Raw genomic sequence first — 15,928 nt, forward strand, 5'->3', positions numbered from 1 at the left:
ACGCAGCCTCAAACTCCTGGGCTCCAGTGATCTTCCAGCCTCACCTTCTGAGTGGCTAGGATTACAGGTGTGGGCCAGTGTGCCTGGCCAGTATTACTTTACCAGCGAAACAGTTTTGCCCCTGGAGCTTTCATTGTGGAAATGTTTTCAGCAATTTATTTGATTTGATTAGTTAGGAGACTGTGCAGATTTCCTATGTCATTTCCTGTGAGTTTTTCAGTAAGTTGTGTTTTTTGAGGAATTTGTTCATTTCTTTTTAATTGTTGAAATTATTAACATAAAGTTGTTGAAAATACATTACATTATCCTTTTGATGTCTGTAGGGTCTGTAGTGATATCTTTTAATTCCTGATAATTTATATATTTCTTTTTCTTCATTTCTGCCAAGGAATTAAGTTTTATTAATCTTTACGAAGCAGCAGCTTTTGGCTTTGTTCATTTTCTCCATTGTTTGACTTGTTTTCTGTATCTATTTTAAATGATTTTTTAAATCATTGAGGCAATTTTTTATTATTGGGGCCTTTCTAGATTGCTAATTTAGATGTCTTATAGCCAGAGAGCACATTCTGTATGATTTCAGTTGTTTTCAAGTTAGTAAGACTTGTTTTATGACTAAAATATGATCTGTCTTGGAGAATATTTCAGGTGCACTTTGAAAAGTATATATTCTGCAGTTGTTGTTGGGTGTCATGTTTTGTATGTTCCAACTTAGTCAAGGTGGTTGATGGTGGCATTCAGATCTTACTGTATATTTACTGATATTTTTGTCTGCTTCTGTCAGTTAAGGAAAGTGAGATGTTAAACTCTAATTATGCATTTATCTCTTTCTCCCTTTTATACTGTTGGTTTCTGCTTCATTTATTTTGAAGCTGCTTACACACATTTATAGTTTCCATGCCTTTCTGGTGTGTTTCCACATTTCCCTCCTTATCTCTAGTAGTCTATTATCTTGCAGTCTCTTTTGTCCTGTGTTCATACCATCGCTCTGACTTATTGTTTCCAGGGAATATCTTTTTCCATTCTTTTCCTTTAAACTCCTTTGTGTTTGTATTTAAAGTGATTATTTAGTAGACAGCACATAATTGCAACTTGCTTTTTCAGTTCCTAACTCTTCCTTTTAATTAGATTGAGTTTTTGTTGTTACCGTTTACATTTTTTTTATTTTAACTTAATTTATTTTTTTTAGAGATGGGGTCTTGCTCTGTTGCCCAGGCTGGTCTTAAACTCCTGGGCTCAAGCAATCCTCCCGCCTTAGTCTCCTGTGTAGCCAGGACTGCAGGCATACATCATGGTGCTCAGTTAGCCTTGTGTTTGAGGCAGAATCTTGCTATGTTGCCCAAGCTTGAGTGCACTGGCACAGTCACAGCTCACTACATCCTCAACTTCCTGGGCTTAGGTGATTCTCTCACCTCAGCCTCCAGGGTAGCTGGGACTACAGGTGTGCACCACTATGGCTGGCTGATTTTCTGTATTTTTAGTAGAGATATGGTTTCGCCATGTTGCCCAGGCTGGTCTCAAATTGGGGCCTCAAGTGATTTTCCTGTCTCGACCTCCCAAAGCGCTGGGATTACAGGTGTGAGCCACTGTGAATTATATGATTATATGATTCACATAATTTTAATATAATTATATGATTGACATGATTGTCATATAACATAAAATTTACCTTTTAAAGTATGTGGTTTAGTGGTTTTTAGTATATTCACAAGGTTGTACAACTACCATGACTATCAATTTCAGAATGTTTCCATCACTCAAAAAAGAAACCCAATACCTGTTGGCAGGCGCTCTCTGCCACCTCCTAATCCTGTGGCAAAAATAAATCTACTTTCCATCTCTATGGATTTGCACATTCTGGACATTTCCTATCAATGGAATCAATATGTGGCCTTTCTGGTCTGGCTTCTTTCACTTAGTATAATGTTTTCACAGTTAATTGTGTTATAGCATGTGTTTGTTTTCATTCTTTTTTATGACCAAATAATAATTCCATTGTGTGGACCTACCACACTCTGTTCACACAGTCCTCAGTGATGGATACTTTCTGCCATCTCAGCCACTTGGGCTGATCAGTGCCTAGGGCAAGTCTTAACTCACAAATCTCCCAAGTCAAGCTTCTGTATTATAAGGGTAGACAGCTACTTGGTTTCTGCCTGCTTTGTTCACCCTCTTGGGCCTTGAAGTAGATTTTAAAGATTTATTGTTCAGATTTAAGAATTGTTACCTGTGGGGTGGTTAGTCTAACCAAGCTGCCCTGCTCTTACCAGAGGCCAAAACTGCCCTTCAGTCACAGGGGGAGGCAGCCAGGTGATTGACTCAGCTCCTCTGCTGGGATAGCAAGATTCCTGGCCTAGGGAAGCTCTCCGATGGTGCCTGGGCACCACTGACCTTTTCTTTTTCTTTTTTCTTTTTTTGATACGGAGTCTCACTCCGTCGCCCAGGCTGGAGTGCAATGGCACGATCTCGGCTCACTGCAACCTCTGCCTCCCTTGTTCAAGCTATTCTCCTGCCTCAGCCTCCTGAGTAGCTAGGATTACAGGCATGTGCCACCACGCCCAGCTAATTTTTGTATTTTTAGTAGAGGTGGGGTTTCACCATGTTGGTCACGCTGGTCTCAAACTCCTGACCTTATGATCCGCCCACCTCAGCCTCCCAAAGTGCTGGGATTACAGGCATGAGCCACCGCGCCCGGCCACCACTGACCTTTTCATTCTTTCTCATTTCACCTGGGCCCTTCTGCTGTTGTAGGCCTCCATGAAGAAGTGGACTACTCTGAGAAACTGAAGTTCAGCGATGATGAAGAGGAGGAAGAAGTTGTGAAGGACGGCAGGCCAAAGTGGTAAGGACCCGTCCCTGCCCCATCAGCGTGAGTGCATCCCTGCTTGGTGCTGCTGTGTGCTGAGAGCATTTCCCAGTTTCCATAGCAACGTGGATGGGCAGACAGATGCTGTTTCCAGTTTCTTCTGAGGGTGACAGCTACTGATGATGGCCGTGAAGGAGGGGAGCCACAGTTTGCCTGTGGCAGGTGTGACTGTGTCCTGTGCATAGTTGGCCTTTTCACCACCACATCAGTGTGTCCCCAAGTGTGTTATGCAGACCACGTCTTCATGGATTGCTTGTGGCTGTTGTGTCCGAAAAGGCTTCTGTGGCCAAGCAAGTCTGGGAAACCTCCCTGGGTTCAACTTTTTTTTTTTTTTTTTGAGACAGGCTCTCACTCTCGCCCGGGCTGGAGTGTGGTGGCGTGATGTGATGTTGGCTCACTACAACCACCATCTCCTGGGCTCAGCAATTCTCCCACCTCAGCCTTCTGAATAGCTAGGACCCACAGATGCACGCCACCATACCCAACTAATTTTTATATTTCTGCTAGAGATGGGGTTTTGCCACGTTACCCAGGTTTGGTCTCAAACTCCTGGGCTCAAGCAATCTCCTGTGCCCGGCCTCAACTTCTTTCTTTACTCCAAATTCCTCAGAGGCTTGAACATGATAAAGTACACTGGGGGCTGGGCACGGTGGCTCATGCCTGTAATCGCAGCACTTTGGGAGGCTGAGGCAGGTGGATCTCTTGAGGTCAGGAGTTTGAGACCAGCCTGCCCAAGATGGTGAAACCCCGTCTCTACTAAAAGTACAAAAATTAACCAGGTGTGGTGGCATGTGCCTGTAGTCCCAGCTACTCGGGTGGCTGAGGCAGGAGAATTACTTGAACCCAGGAGGCAGAGGTTACAGTGAGCAAAGATTGCGCCACTGTACTCCAGCCTGGGCGACAGAGCAAAACTCTCTCTCAAAAAAAAAAAAAAAAAAATTTAAGTACGCTGGGGAAGTGAAGAAGCAGAATGCATGCCAGCTTTCCTGAATTTATTTGATCATGTTAATTTTGTCTCTCTCTTTTTTTTGATCATTTCCTCAGACTAGTTTAGTTTTACTTAATTTCCTTTAGAAAATACTGCATTGTACTGTCATCCCTCCAGTTTTTATAATGTTAGTAGCATTTGCTAGTACTTTTAAAATAATACCCCACAATGGCTGGGCGTGGTGGCTTACGCCTGTAATCCCAGCACTTTGGGAGGCCAAGGCGGGCGGATCACGAGGTCAGGAGATCGAGACCATCCTGGCTAACACAGTGAAACCCCGTCTCTACTAAAAATACAAAAAACTAGCCGGGCGTGGTGGCAGGCGCCTGTAGTCTTACCTACTCCGGAGGCCGAGGCAGGAGAATGGTATGAACCCGGGAGGTGGAGCTTGCAGTGAGCTGAGATCATACCACTGTGCTCCAGCCTGGGTGACAGAGTGAGACTGTCTTAAAAACAAAACAAAACAAAAAAATAACCCACAATTAGCCAGGCATGGTGTGCACCTGTAGTCCCAGCTACTTAGAAGGCTGAGGTGGGAGGACTACTGGAGTCCAGAAGGTCGAGGCTGCAGTGAGCCATGATTGCACCACTGCACTCCAGCCTGGGTGACAGAGCAAGGCCCTGTCTCAAAAAATTAATAATAACAATTGTACCTATGATTGTTATAATTTGTATTTTTTGAGTACTAGCAAGTAAGAATTTTTTCTTTGTTTCCTTTGTATAATGCCTGTTTCCTTCACATTTATTACTGCTTTCCTTTAAAATGTGATGTTTTATATTGTTTAGATGTTAATGCTTTGCTGTTGTCTTGCAAATATTTTTCTCTTTGTTTTCTTGTCAATAACTGAATATTTGTTTAGTCAGATCTGTGAGTCATCTTTTTCTGTTATTTCATCCTTTACTTAAAAGCTCCTAAAATAAGTTCCCATCTCCTGGAAGGAGTTAGTAATAATCTTTGCTACTCTTTTTCTGATGACACACAAAAAATGAAATTCTGTAATGTCCTTTCATGCTGTTTGATTTCAACTGAAGCTTTGGATGCAGTCGGGACGTACCTATGGGGTCAGCTCCTGGAACACTAAGCTCAGAAGGAGCTGTGATCAAGAATTTAAATCAAAGGCAAAGACATAAACTCCTAGAGCCTGATTAGAGCAGTAGGACACTCTGTTCCTTGTCTCTTTGAGGCGATGGGAACCGAATATTCCCCTGAAGGAATTGGACGTTGGTTTTGGAAGCAGTTTTGCCCCTGGCTTTGACCAAGGGCACTTCAAAATCAGAGTGCCCGAACGACCTCCTCCTGAAACCTGCTCTTTTTTTCGTGTTCCCTGAGCTGGTTGGTGACCTGGTAGAGACTTAGTGCAAGCGTCCATGTCTTATTTGGCATCTTTATTTCCTCATACACAATTGGCTCCCAAAACTTGCCCTGACTCTGTCTCCTCTTTTCATTTTCTCTGGGGCCACTGGGACCTCCTCCTTTTCCAGACCATCCATGGGTCCACCAGTTCATCTCCATCCTTTCAGTCTGTCCTCTGTGGCCCATCCTTCACACCCTGTCCATAGTCATCTTCTAAAAACACAGGTCTTTTAGACAGGTCAGCAGCTTTACTGTGGTCTCCATTTCTCACAAAATCAGGTCAGAATCACCGTTGTCCCCTCTGTAATCTCCTAAGCCGTGTTACCTGCCTCGTCTTCCCTCCCTCCCCATGTACATGTGTGTGGGTAGACATACAGACCCACACATATGCATCCCTGATTCCGGCTTTTCTGTGATCTGCGGTATTATCGGGCCCTTGTCAATGCTTTGCCCCAGTCCCATTGCTTCCACTGTGAGGCGTCCAGATGAGCACGGCACCCATCTCCCTTCTTGTCCAGCTGCCCCTGCAGCTCTGTTTGGAATGCCTCTTCCTTTTCCGTGCTGCGTGGGCTCTGCCTGTCTCCTCTTGCTCTTTTTATTGTGGCACTGTTTATTATCATCTTATGTTCTTTTGAGGGGCATTTATTGAGCAACTGGCTTGTGCAGAGCATAGGGAGGGAGCGGTACCAAAAGAAGACTGACACGGACCTGGGAGTCCTGGTTCAAATCTGTGAGCTCCTCCTTGTGAGGGGTGCCCCCTTAACCTTGATGAGACTCAGCTACTGACTTTCTAAAGCAAGGGTGTCCAATCTTTTGGCTTCCCTGGGCCACACTGGAAGAGTGTGTCTTGGGCCACACATAAAATACACTAACACTAATGATAGCTGATAAGCTAAAAAGAAAAAGTCATGAAAAAATACCTCATAATGTGTTTTTATTATTTTCTCTCTGGGTTGGGATCTTGCTCTTTTGCCCAGGCTGGAGTGTAGTGCCGCGATTTTGGCTCACTGCAACCTTCACCTCCGGGGTTCAAGCACTTCTCCCACCTCAGCCTCGAGTAGCTGGGATTATAGGTGCCTGCTACCACGCCTGGCTAATTGTTGTATTTTTAGTAGAGACTTGGTTTAACCATGTTGGCCTGCCTGACCTGGAACTCCTGACCTCAAGTGATCGGCCCGCCTCAGCCTCCCAAAGTGCTAGGATTAGAGGCGTGAGCCACTGCGCCCACGCCCTCTTGTAGTGTTTTAAGAAAGTTTACGAATTTGTGGTGCACTGTATCCAAAGCCCAGGACTGTCCTGGGCCACATGTGGTTGGACAAGCTTGCTTTAAAGTGAGGGTCATGAGGACTTTTTTTGCATCAGCGAAATAGTGTGACACATTCTACCAGGGGCTCTGTTTATGAGAGTGACTTGATAAATGGTGGTGCTGAATTGTGGAATTCACATGGAAGTGGTGGGAGTGGTGGTCCATTCTAATGAAGGAAATGATACGGACAACTGACTTTGGAATTCCCAAGGCCTCTGACCAGTGACATCAGACATGCTTGGCCTGACTGCAAAAATTAACATCAAATGTGGTTTGTCCTAGGAACAGTTGGGACCCTAGGAGGCAGCGGCAGTTGTCAATGAGCTCTGCAGACAGTGCGGACGCTAAGCGGACTCAAGAGGAAGGGAAGGACTGGGCTGAAGCAGTGGGTGCGTCCCGTGTCATCCGAAAGGCGCCAGACCCTCAGCCACCGTCCAGGAAGCTTCATGGCTGGACACCAGGCCCTGACTACCAGGTACCAAGGGCCCTTGGCTGTCCTATGTATTTGTACTTCATTGAGTTCAGTGGCTGGGTTTCTGAAAAGTCCTAAGTGGGCATTTCTTTTTCATTTTTATATTTCTTCTTTTTTTTTAAGTTTTTTTTTTCGTAGAGACAGGGTCTCACTGTGTTGCCCAGGCTGGTCTTAAACTCCAGCTCAAGTGATGCCAAAGTGCTAGGATTATAGGTGTGAGCCACCATACCCTGCTATTTTTACTTTTTTTTGAGAAAAGGCCTTGCTCTGTCCTTCACCTCCCACCCTCAAGTGATCCTCCCACCTCAGCCTCTTGAGTAGCTGGGACTACCGGTGTGCCGCCACATCTGGCTCATTTCATTCATTTTTTTTGTAGAGACAAGGTCTTACTGTGTTGCCCAGGCTGGTCTTGTGCTCCTGGGCTTAAGGGATCCTCCTATCTCAGCCTCTCAGCGTGCTAAGATTATAGGCATGAGCGGCTGCGTTTGTCCTCTCATTTTAATTAAAATAAAAAGTAAAAAACAGCCGGGCATGGTGGCTCACACACTTTGCAAGGCTGAGGCAGAGGGATCGCTTGAGAGACCAGGAGTTCAAGACCATTCTGGCCAACACAGCAAAACCCTATCTCCAAAAAAAAAAACCAGCCAAAAAAATAATTAAAACAGCCTCAAAGTGATAGCAAAGTTGGAAGTACAATACCAATGTTTTTTTTTCTAAACTGATTGAACAGTAAGTTGACAACCTGATGAGACTCTTTACACTGTGGTACTTGTTTCCTACAAAGATGGGGACATTCCACCCAGGTAACCACAGTGAGTTCCAGGAAATTAGCCTTGATAATTGATTGCCATTTAATCTGCAGGCCCCATTTAGCTTTTACCAGTTGTCACATTAATGCCCTTGCTTGAAATAATCCAGTTCAGAATCACACACCTCTGCCCTTCAGTCTGGATCCATTCCTCAGCCTTTCCTTCACTTTCATGACTTTGAGGCTTTGGAAGATTACAAGTCAGTGGAATGCCCCTCAAATTGGGTTTATTATCATCTTTCTTGTGAAGAAGTCCAAGATTTCCGTCCTTGGCAGGGATCTTCAGGCATGACCTGACTTTTCTCATTTCATCCCACCAAGGCAACCACGACTTTACCACGTCCCCCTCTGGCTACGTGCACTTTGGTCTCTTGATTAACGGGGTGCCTGCCAGGTTTCATGCTGTAGTGTTACTTTTTTCCCTATTTGTAGTTGATAATAATTTTTTTGGGAGAAACTTTGAGACTGGACATCTCGTTTTTGATCAAGCTTTCAGTTTATTCATTTATTTACATCAGTGGGTGGTAATCTACTGCTCTTACCCGGTTGGCCATTGGGAGCTTCTTCAGGCCAGTGCATGTCCTTTTTACCTACTCTCCATCCTTTTTGGAGCCCTCCCTTCATCTTTCCTGGATGCATGACCTGTCTTGTCCTGGATCAGCCCTTTCTCCATGAAGTCCTAATTCCTTTTAGTGAAGGATGGTATTTAGAAACCAGTGTCTGAGCCCCAGCAGTCTCCTTGCTGCTGGGGTGTCACTGCTCCTGGGCCTCCTCAGTGGACAGTTCGGGGGGATATATGTAGGTATATGTGTCTGGCTGCTGGGGTGTCACTGCTCCTGGGCCTCCTCAGCGGACAGTTCGGGGGGATGTATGTAGTGTAGTATGTGTGTGCACAAATACACACATTCATACCTGTATTATTTCTGTATCTGTCCATCTTGGAAACTGTGTTCTCCTCGATACCTCCAGTTCCACAGACTTCGTTCCACTTCCTCCCAGTGTATGTTTGCACCTCCTTTCTCTCACAGTGAGAATCTGTCTCCCATCGTCCCTCATATTTATACTCACTTGGTCAGTCTCCCTGTGTGTGACCAATCTCATTTCTGCTGCCACACTTTCTCCCTTGCACAGGTGCCCTCCTTGCCCACTCAGATGTTATTGTCCCCACTCCTGGATACCCTGAATGTCCCTGCTGGGCCAACTCTGCCTATGAATGTCCCCCTCATGTAGCTTGGGCTCCAGCCCCACACCTCCATGTGTATGCCGTCCTCCCCTTGCCTGGGCTCTAACCATTTGGAGTGCAGTGAGCCGCCAGGACTCCCCGGCACCAGGCACCTGACTCACATTGCCACACCTAATGACTCTGGGACTGGACTGTTGAGGAGTGGGAGGGCTGGGGAAGGGGGAGTCATGACTTTGAATACACTTGGTAAAGCCTGCTATTTTCAATGCTCTTTGCTATTTATTTATTTATTTATTATTACTTGTTTTTGGAGACGGAGTCTCACTCTGTTGCCAGGCTGGAGTGTAGTGGCGCAATCTTGGCTCACTGCAACCTCTGCCTCCTGGGTTCAAGCGTTTCTCCTGCCTCAGCCTCCTGAGTAGCTGGGATTACAGGCACGCACCGCCGTGCCCAACTAACTTTTGTATTTTTAGTAGAGACGGGGTTTCGCCATGTTGGCCAGGCTGGTCTCAAACTCCTGATCCGCCCACCTCAGCCTCCCAAAGTGCTGGGATGACAGGCGTGAGCCAGTGCACCAGCCTGCTCTTCACTATTGAAAGGGCTCCTATTCCACATTCTTTTTTTTTTTTTTTTTTTTTTTTTTTGAGATGGAGTCTGGCTCTGTTGCCCAGGCTGGAGTGCAGTGGCCGGATCTCAGCTCACTGCAAGCTCCGCCTCCCGGATTTACGCCATTCTCCTGCCTCAGCCTCCCGAGTAGCTGGGACTACAGGCGCCCGCCACCTCGCCCAGCTAGTTTTTTGTATTTTTTAGTAGAGACGGGATTTCACCGTGTTCGCCAGGATGGTCTCGATCTCCTGACCTCGTGATCCGCCCGTCTCGGCCTCCCAAAGTGCTGGGATTACAGGCTTGAGCCACCGCGCCCGGCCCACATTCTTATGAAATGAAAATGCCCCTTAGCCGCAGTCTTCTTATTGAATACTTTTTATATGCCAGGCACATACGTACGTGCTGGGTACAGGAGACACAGAAGTGAAACAGAATAGACACAATGCCCCTGCTCTTGGAAATTATTCTGCAGTTAATCCGCATTTTCATTCACATGTTGAGGTTGCTCAGTATTCCTTTTTTTTCCTTTTCACCAGTCAGGAAGTAGTGCTGATCAGTATTCAAAAGGTTTCACTTAATTTTTTTTTTTTTTTTTTTATTTTGAGAGGGAGTCTGAGTCTGGCTCTGTGGCCCAGGCTGGGGTGCAGTGGCCGGATCTCAGCTCACTGCAAGCTCCGCCTCCCGGGTTTACGCCATTCTCCTGCCTCAGCCTCCCGAGTAGCTGGGACTACAGGCGCCTGCCACCTCGCCCGGCTAGTTTTTTTGTATTTTTTAGTAGAGACGGGGTTTCACCATGTTAGCCAGGCTGGTCTCGATCTCCTGACCTTGTGATCCGCCCGTCTCGACCTCCCAAAGTGCTGGGATTACAGGCTTGAGCCACCGCGCCCGGCCAAAAGGTTTCACTTTAACCTACTCATGATAGCACTGTAAATTAACTGAACATCAACACTGATGAAATCTATGTACTAAATTTATGTATCCAAGGCATCTTCTGACCAAATTTCCAGTTTCCTTTCCTTTCCTTTTCTCTTTTCTTTCCTTTTCTTTTCACTTTTCTCTTTTCTTCTCCCCTCCCCTCCCCTCCCCTCCCCTCCCCTCCCCCAGAGCCTCACTCTGTCACCCATGCTGGAGTGCAGTGGTGTGCTCTCAGCTCATTGCAACCTCCGCCTTCCAGGTTCAACCAGTCCTTCTGCCTCAGCCTCCCACATAGCTGAGATTATAGCTGTGTGCCACCACACCCAGCTAAGTTTTGTATTTTTAGTAGAAATGGGGTTTCACCATGTTGCCTAGGCTGGTCTTGAACTCCTGACCTCAGGTGATCCACCCACCTCAGCCTCCCAAAGTACTACGATTATAAGCGTGAGCCAATGCACCTGGCCTCTTCTGACCAAATTTTTAAAAAAATGATCTGAATTCGCCCAGCCGCGGTGGCTCACACCTGTAATCCCAGCACTTTGGGAGCCCAAGGCGGATGGATCACGAGGTCAGAAGTTCTAGACCAGCCTGATAAACATGGTGAAACCCCATCTCTACTAAAAATATAAAAATTAGCCGGGTGTGATGCGGTGTGCCGGTATTCCCAGCTGCTCAGGAGAATCACTGGAACTCAGGAAGCAGAGGTTGCAGTGAGCCGAGATTGCGCCACTGCACTCCAGCCTGGGTGACAGAGCGAGACTCTCTTTAAAAAAAAAAAAAAAAAAAACGGCTGGGCACGGTGGCTCAAGCCTGTAATCCCAGCACTTTGGGAGGCCGAGACGGGCGGATCACGAGGTCAGGAGATCGAGTCCATCCTGGTTAACACAGTTAAACCCCATCTCTACTAAAAATACAAAAAACTAACCAGGCGTAGTGGCGGGCGCCTGTAGTCCCAGCTACTCGGGAGGCTGAGGCAGGAGAATGACGTAAACCCGGGAGGCGGAGCTTGCAGTGAGCCGAGATGGCGCCACCGCACTCCAGCCTGGGCGACTGAGCAAGACTCCGTCTCAAAAAAGAAAAAAAAAAAAAATAGGTCTCAGTTCAAATTACTTTGCAAAACATTTAGTCTATAAAATGATCACTAATTTCAGGGCTGTTTAGGAAGGCACATCAAAGATCTTGATGGTGTACGTGTGCCCTCTGAGTCTATTATTTCCTTTCCAGGAAATTATCTGAAGGAAGTAATCAGGGCTAGGTGTGAAGGCTATGTGCAGTGGTATATTAAATCCCATGCGATAAAGACAGATAGGCAGATTTTGGTATGAGCCATGAACTGATCAGTACACAGCCATTAGAAAAGGTATGGATAGACGCTCATGTTCGATGGCAAAGTGAAAGGAAACTGCATGCTTCGGCTCCGATGATATTATATAAAATGTACCTTCATGCTTCTAAATTGGAAATTTATAATCTTATGATTACAGTACTTATCTCTGGCTTATGAGAAGTTAATTTTTAGGAAACTCGTTGACTACAGTAAATTTGTTGTGTATTTCTTTTACCGAAGTATAACTCACCTACAAGAAAAGGCCTGGATCCTGTTTCTTTGGTTTGATTTTTGACAGCTGTATACATTTATATTAACTAGCTTTCAAAACAGGAAGTCCTGTCTTTTTCTGATAGTCAGATCTCATTAGAATTTCAGTGGCCGGAGCTCAGGTGACAGCTGTCCATCATTTGTGCCGTTGCCAGGTCTGCGTGCTGCATGACCCCTGCAGACCAGTGCGAAAGGGCCCCAGTGTCGAACTTTTCACTCTACATCTTTGGCACTCTTGTCATCTAGTAACTGGCAACCAGCAAGAAACTCAGAAATGGATAAATATCCAAAAGAGATTTTTTTTAGGCATGCTTTTTTTTTTTGATGGAGTCTAGCCCTGTCCCCTGGCTGGAGTGCAGTGGTGTGATCTCAGCTCACTGCAGCCTCCTGGGCTCCCCACCTCAGCCCAGTAGCTGGGACCATAAGCGTGTGCCCATGCCCAACGAATTTTCCTAATTTTTTTTTTTTTTTTTTTTTTTTTGGTATATATGGGGTCTCACCATATTGCCCAGGCTGGTCTCGAGCTCCTAGGCTTATGTGTCCCCCACGTTGGCCCCGCAAAGTGTAGGAATTACAGGCATGAGCTACTGCACCTGGCTAGACATGCCTTTTTTTTTTTTTTTTTTTTTTTTTTTTTTTTGAGAGAGATGGAGTCTTACTGTGTTGCCCAGGCTGGAGTGCGGTGGCATGATCTCGGCTAACTGCAACTTCCACTTCCCAGGTTCAAGCGCGTCTCCTGCCTCAGTTTCCCAAGTAGCTGGGACTGCAGGCGCATGCCACCACACCTAGCTAATTTTTGTATTTTTAGTAGAGACGGTGTTTCATCATGGTGGCCAGAATGGTCTCGAACTCTTGACCTCAGGTGATCCACCCGCCCTGGCCTCCCAAAGTGCTGGGATTACAGGCGTGAGCCACTGTGCCCTGCTGACATGCTTAAATGTCTGACAGCTTTATGTCTGACAGTGAATTTCGTTTTGCCAGGGCTCTTTCTACCCAGGGATTTATGTCTTTTTGTGCGGGCAGGAGTAGCAGTTTCGTGACCCAGGAATGATCAGTGTGTGGCTTCCTGTTCTGGTTTTTAGCCATGGAGGCCCTTAGCCTGCATGCCCATCAGCAGTGGTGAGAGTGTTTCCCGCATGTGGCTCGCATATTGCTTTGCAAACATGGTTTTCACCTTCACAATCCTAAGAGCTTCCTTTGTTGTCCCCATTTTAAAAACAAGGAAGTGAGGTGTGGAGAGTTGGCACTTGGCCTAAACCACATTCTACATACAGCAGAGGCCAGAGCAGGATTCAAACCCAGCTCCCAGCTCTGTCTGCCACACACCTGTGCTGCCCCTTGAAGGTGCTTGAGGATCTTGGGAGGATAACTGATCCCAAAGTGGGAGTGGTCCCTGTATCCCGGGTCCACGACCCACCGCCTTATCTCAGAGACGTTCTCTTGGCAGAAGTCCTCAATGGGCAGCATGTTCCGGCAACAGTCCATCGAGGACAAGGAGGACAAGCCCCCACCGAGGCAGAAGTTCATTCAGTCGGAGATGTCCGAGGCGGTGGAGCGAGCCCGAAAGCGCCGGGAAGAAGAGGAGCGCCGAGCCCGGGAAGAGAGGCTGGCCGCCTGCGCTGCCAAACTCAAGCAGCTGGACCAGAAGTGTAAGCAGCAGGCACGAAAGGCAGGTGAAGCCCGGAAGCAGGCCGAGAAGGAAGTGCCCCGGTCTCCAAGTGCTGAGAAAGCCTCTCCCCAGGAAAACGGCCCTGCTCTCCGCAAAGGTAACTGGAAACTCTCCCACCAACTGGAAACTCTGGCCTGTTGTCATTGGCTTGTTACTTGCAACTGCCTTCCTTCTTAGCTAGCAGAACCTGTGGCTTACAACGAGATCCTATAGGGAAGCGTTGGTTATTAAGAGCGTAGGCCTGGGTCAGATGCCTGGGTTCTGATCCTATTTGAACTTCTTTTTTATAATTTCAACTTTTACTTTAGTGTCGGGGTACGTTGTGTGATGCTGAGGTTTGGGGTATGAATGATCCTGTCACCCAGATAGTGAGCATAGTACCCAATAGGTCGTTTCTCAGCCCTTTTTCCTTCTCCCTCTGAACTTGTTAAACTAACTGGTGAGCACCTCACCTCTCTGAAGCCTGTTTCTTCATCTGTGAAATGGGTTGAGTACGTACCTGCCAGCACGCGGAGGGGTATACAGCACGCTCGTTTCTGGGACGTTGAAAGCATGCATCTACTCACTGATGATGCTCATCATTGTCACTGTTGTCATCACTCTCTCTGCCCAACCAAAGACACATGTGCTCCAGGACTTTAATAAAACCACAGACCCTTTCACACGGAATAAAAATAAGCCCACCTGCTTGGTAGAATACAGTTTTTCCTGGTGTTGATTCTAAAAGGAATGGATCACATGGCCCTATTTTTTTTTTTTTTTTTCTGAGACGGAGTCTCTTTCTGTCACCCAGGCTGGAGTGGCACGATCTCTGCTTACTGCAACCTCCGCCTGCCAGGTTCAAGCAATTCTCCCAGCTCAGCCTCCCGAGCTGCTGGGATTACAGGCGCCCGCCACCACGCCCAGCTAATTCTTGTATTTTTAGTAGAGACAGGGTTTCACCATGTTGGCCAGGCTGGTTTGGAGCTCCTGGCCTCAAGTGATCCATCTGGCTCGGCCTCCCAAAGTGCTGAGATTACAGGCGTGAGCCACTTTGCCCAGGATATATGGCCCTGTTTAAGAGTGATTAAGCAGTGCTCTGTAATGCAGAATGTCTCTTGTAGCAGTTTTAAAGAATATAATCAGCTGTTTTCTTTGTAATTTTCTTAAATATACTCAGATCAGCTCTGGTTAGGAAACAAGGGGATGTTTGAGGCTCTGAAAGCTTTTCAGGTTAGAGATCCCCAGCACCCTCTGGCCAGGGAACTCATCTCTGGTTTTCCTTCTACCCTCCTTCCATTAAAGGTTGAGTGAGGACTGTGCCAGTCTTATAGGGAAGTTGCACTGAGCGTTTTCTGAAAACAGGCACTGTTTTCAGTATATTATTGTAATTAATTTAATTCTCACAGAAGCCCTTGGTGAGCACATGGTAGTTATTCTTATTTGCAGATGACGAAATGGCCAAGGAGAGCCTGAAAAATGTGCCCAGGTCACACAGCCTTTCTCTTGTTTTTGTTTTTGTTTTTTTCCTTTTTTAAAAAATTGTTTTTTCTTTTGTATCCTTGCCAGCAGGAAGCCATACACAGTATTTCCGTATGTTGAGTTCCTGCTGTTCAGGTGTTGGATATGTAGGCTGTCACTGAGTTCGTGGCTGTTCTCTGTCAGTCCTTTTTTTTTTTCTTTTTTTTTTTTTTTTGGGAGATGAGGGAGTCACCCAGGCTGGAGTACAATGGTGCAGTCTCACTGCAACCTCTGCCTCCTGGGTTCAAACGATTCTCTCACCTCAGCCTCCCATATAGCTAGGATTACGGGCGTATGCCACTATGCCCAGCTACTTTTTGTACTTTCTTTTTTTCTTTTGAGAAGGAGTCTCACTCTGTCGCCCAGGCTGGAGTGCAGTGGCGCGATCTCAGCTCACTGCAAGCTCCGCCTCCTGGGTTCACGCCATTCTCCTGCCTCAGCCTCCTAAGTAGCTGGAACTACAGGTGCCCGCCACCACGCCTGGCTGATTTTTTGTATTTTTAGTAGAGACAGGGTTTCACCATGTTAGCCAGGAGGTTCTCTATCTCCTGACCTCGTGATTCACCCACCTCGGCCTCCCAAAGTGTTGGGATTACAGGCGTGAGCCACTGTGCCCGGCCAATTTTTGTACTTTCAATGGAGATGGAGTTTCACCATGTTGGCCAGG

The 15,928-nt window shown here is 46.6% G+C and overlaps 1 protein-coding gene across 12 annotated transcripts in view; it reads left to right on the forward strand.

Annotated features, from left to right (window-relative positions):
* PRRC2B (proline rich coiled-coil 2B) overlaps positions 1-15,928 on the forward strand; it is a 128,560-nt gene that overhangs the window by 78,978 nt on the left and 33,654 nt on the right. For 10 of the 12 annotated variants that reach the window (XM_008005896.3, XM_073022024.1, XM_073022026.1 and 7 more), the window contains exons 10-12: positions 2,749-2,839; positions 6,794-6,986; positions 13,540-13,858. In XM_008005896.3, coding sequence (XP_008004087.2) covers positions 2,749-2,839; positions 6,794-6,986; positions 13,540-13,858 — 603 coding nt within the window. The remainder of the gene's footprint in view (positions 1-2,748; positions 2,840-6,793; positions 6,987-13,539; positions 13,859-15,928) is intronic. The other 2 variants (XM_037994034.2, XM_037994035.2) reach the window with 2 other exon arrangements.

Source organism: Chlorocebus sabaeus, chromosome 12 (genome assembly GCF_047675955.1).
Source record: "Chlorocebus sabaeus isolate Y175 chromosome 12, mChlSab1.0.hap1, whole genome shotgun sequence".
Taxonomy (NCBI): domain Eukaryota; kingdom Metazoa; phylum Chordata; class Mammalia; order Primates; family Cercopithecidae; genus Chlorocebus; species Chlorocebus sabaeus.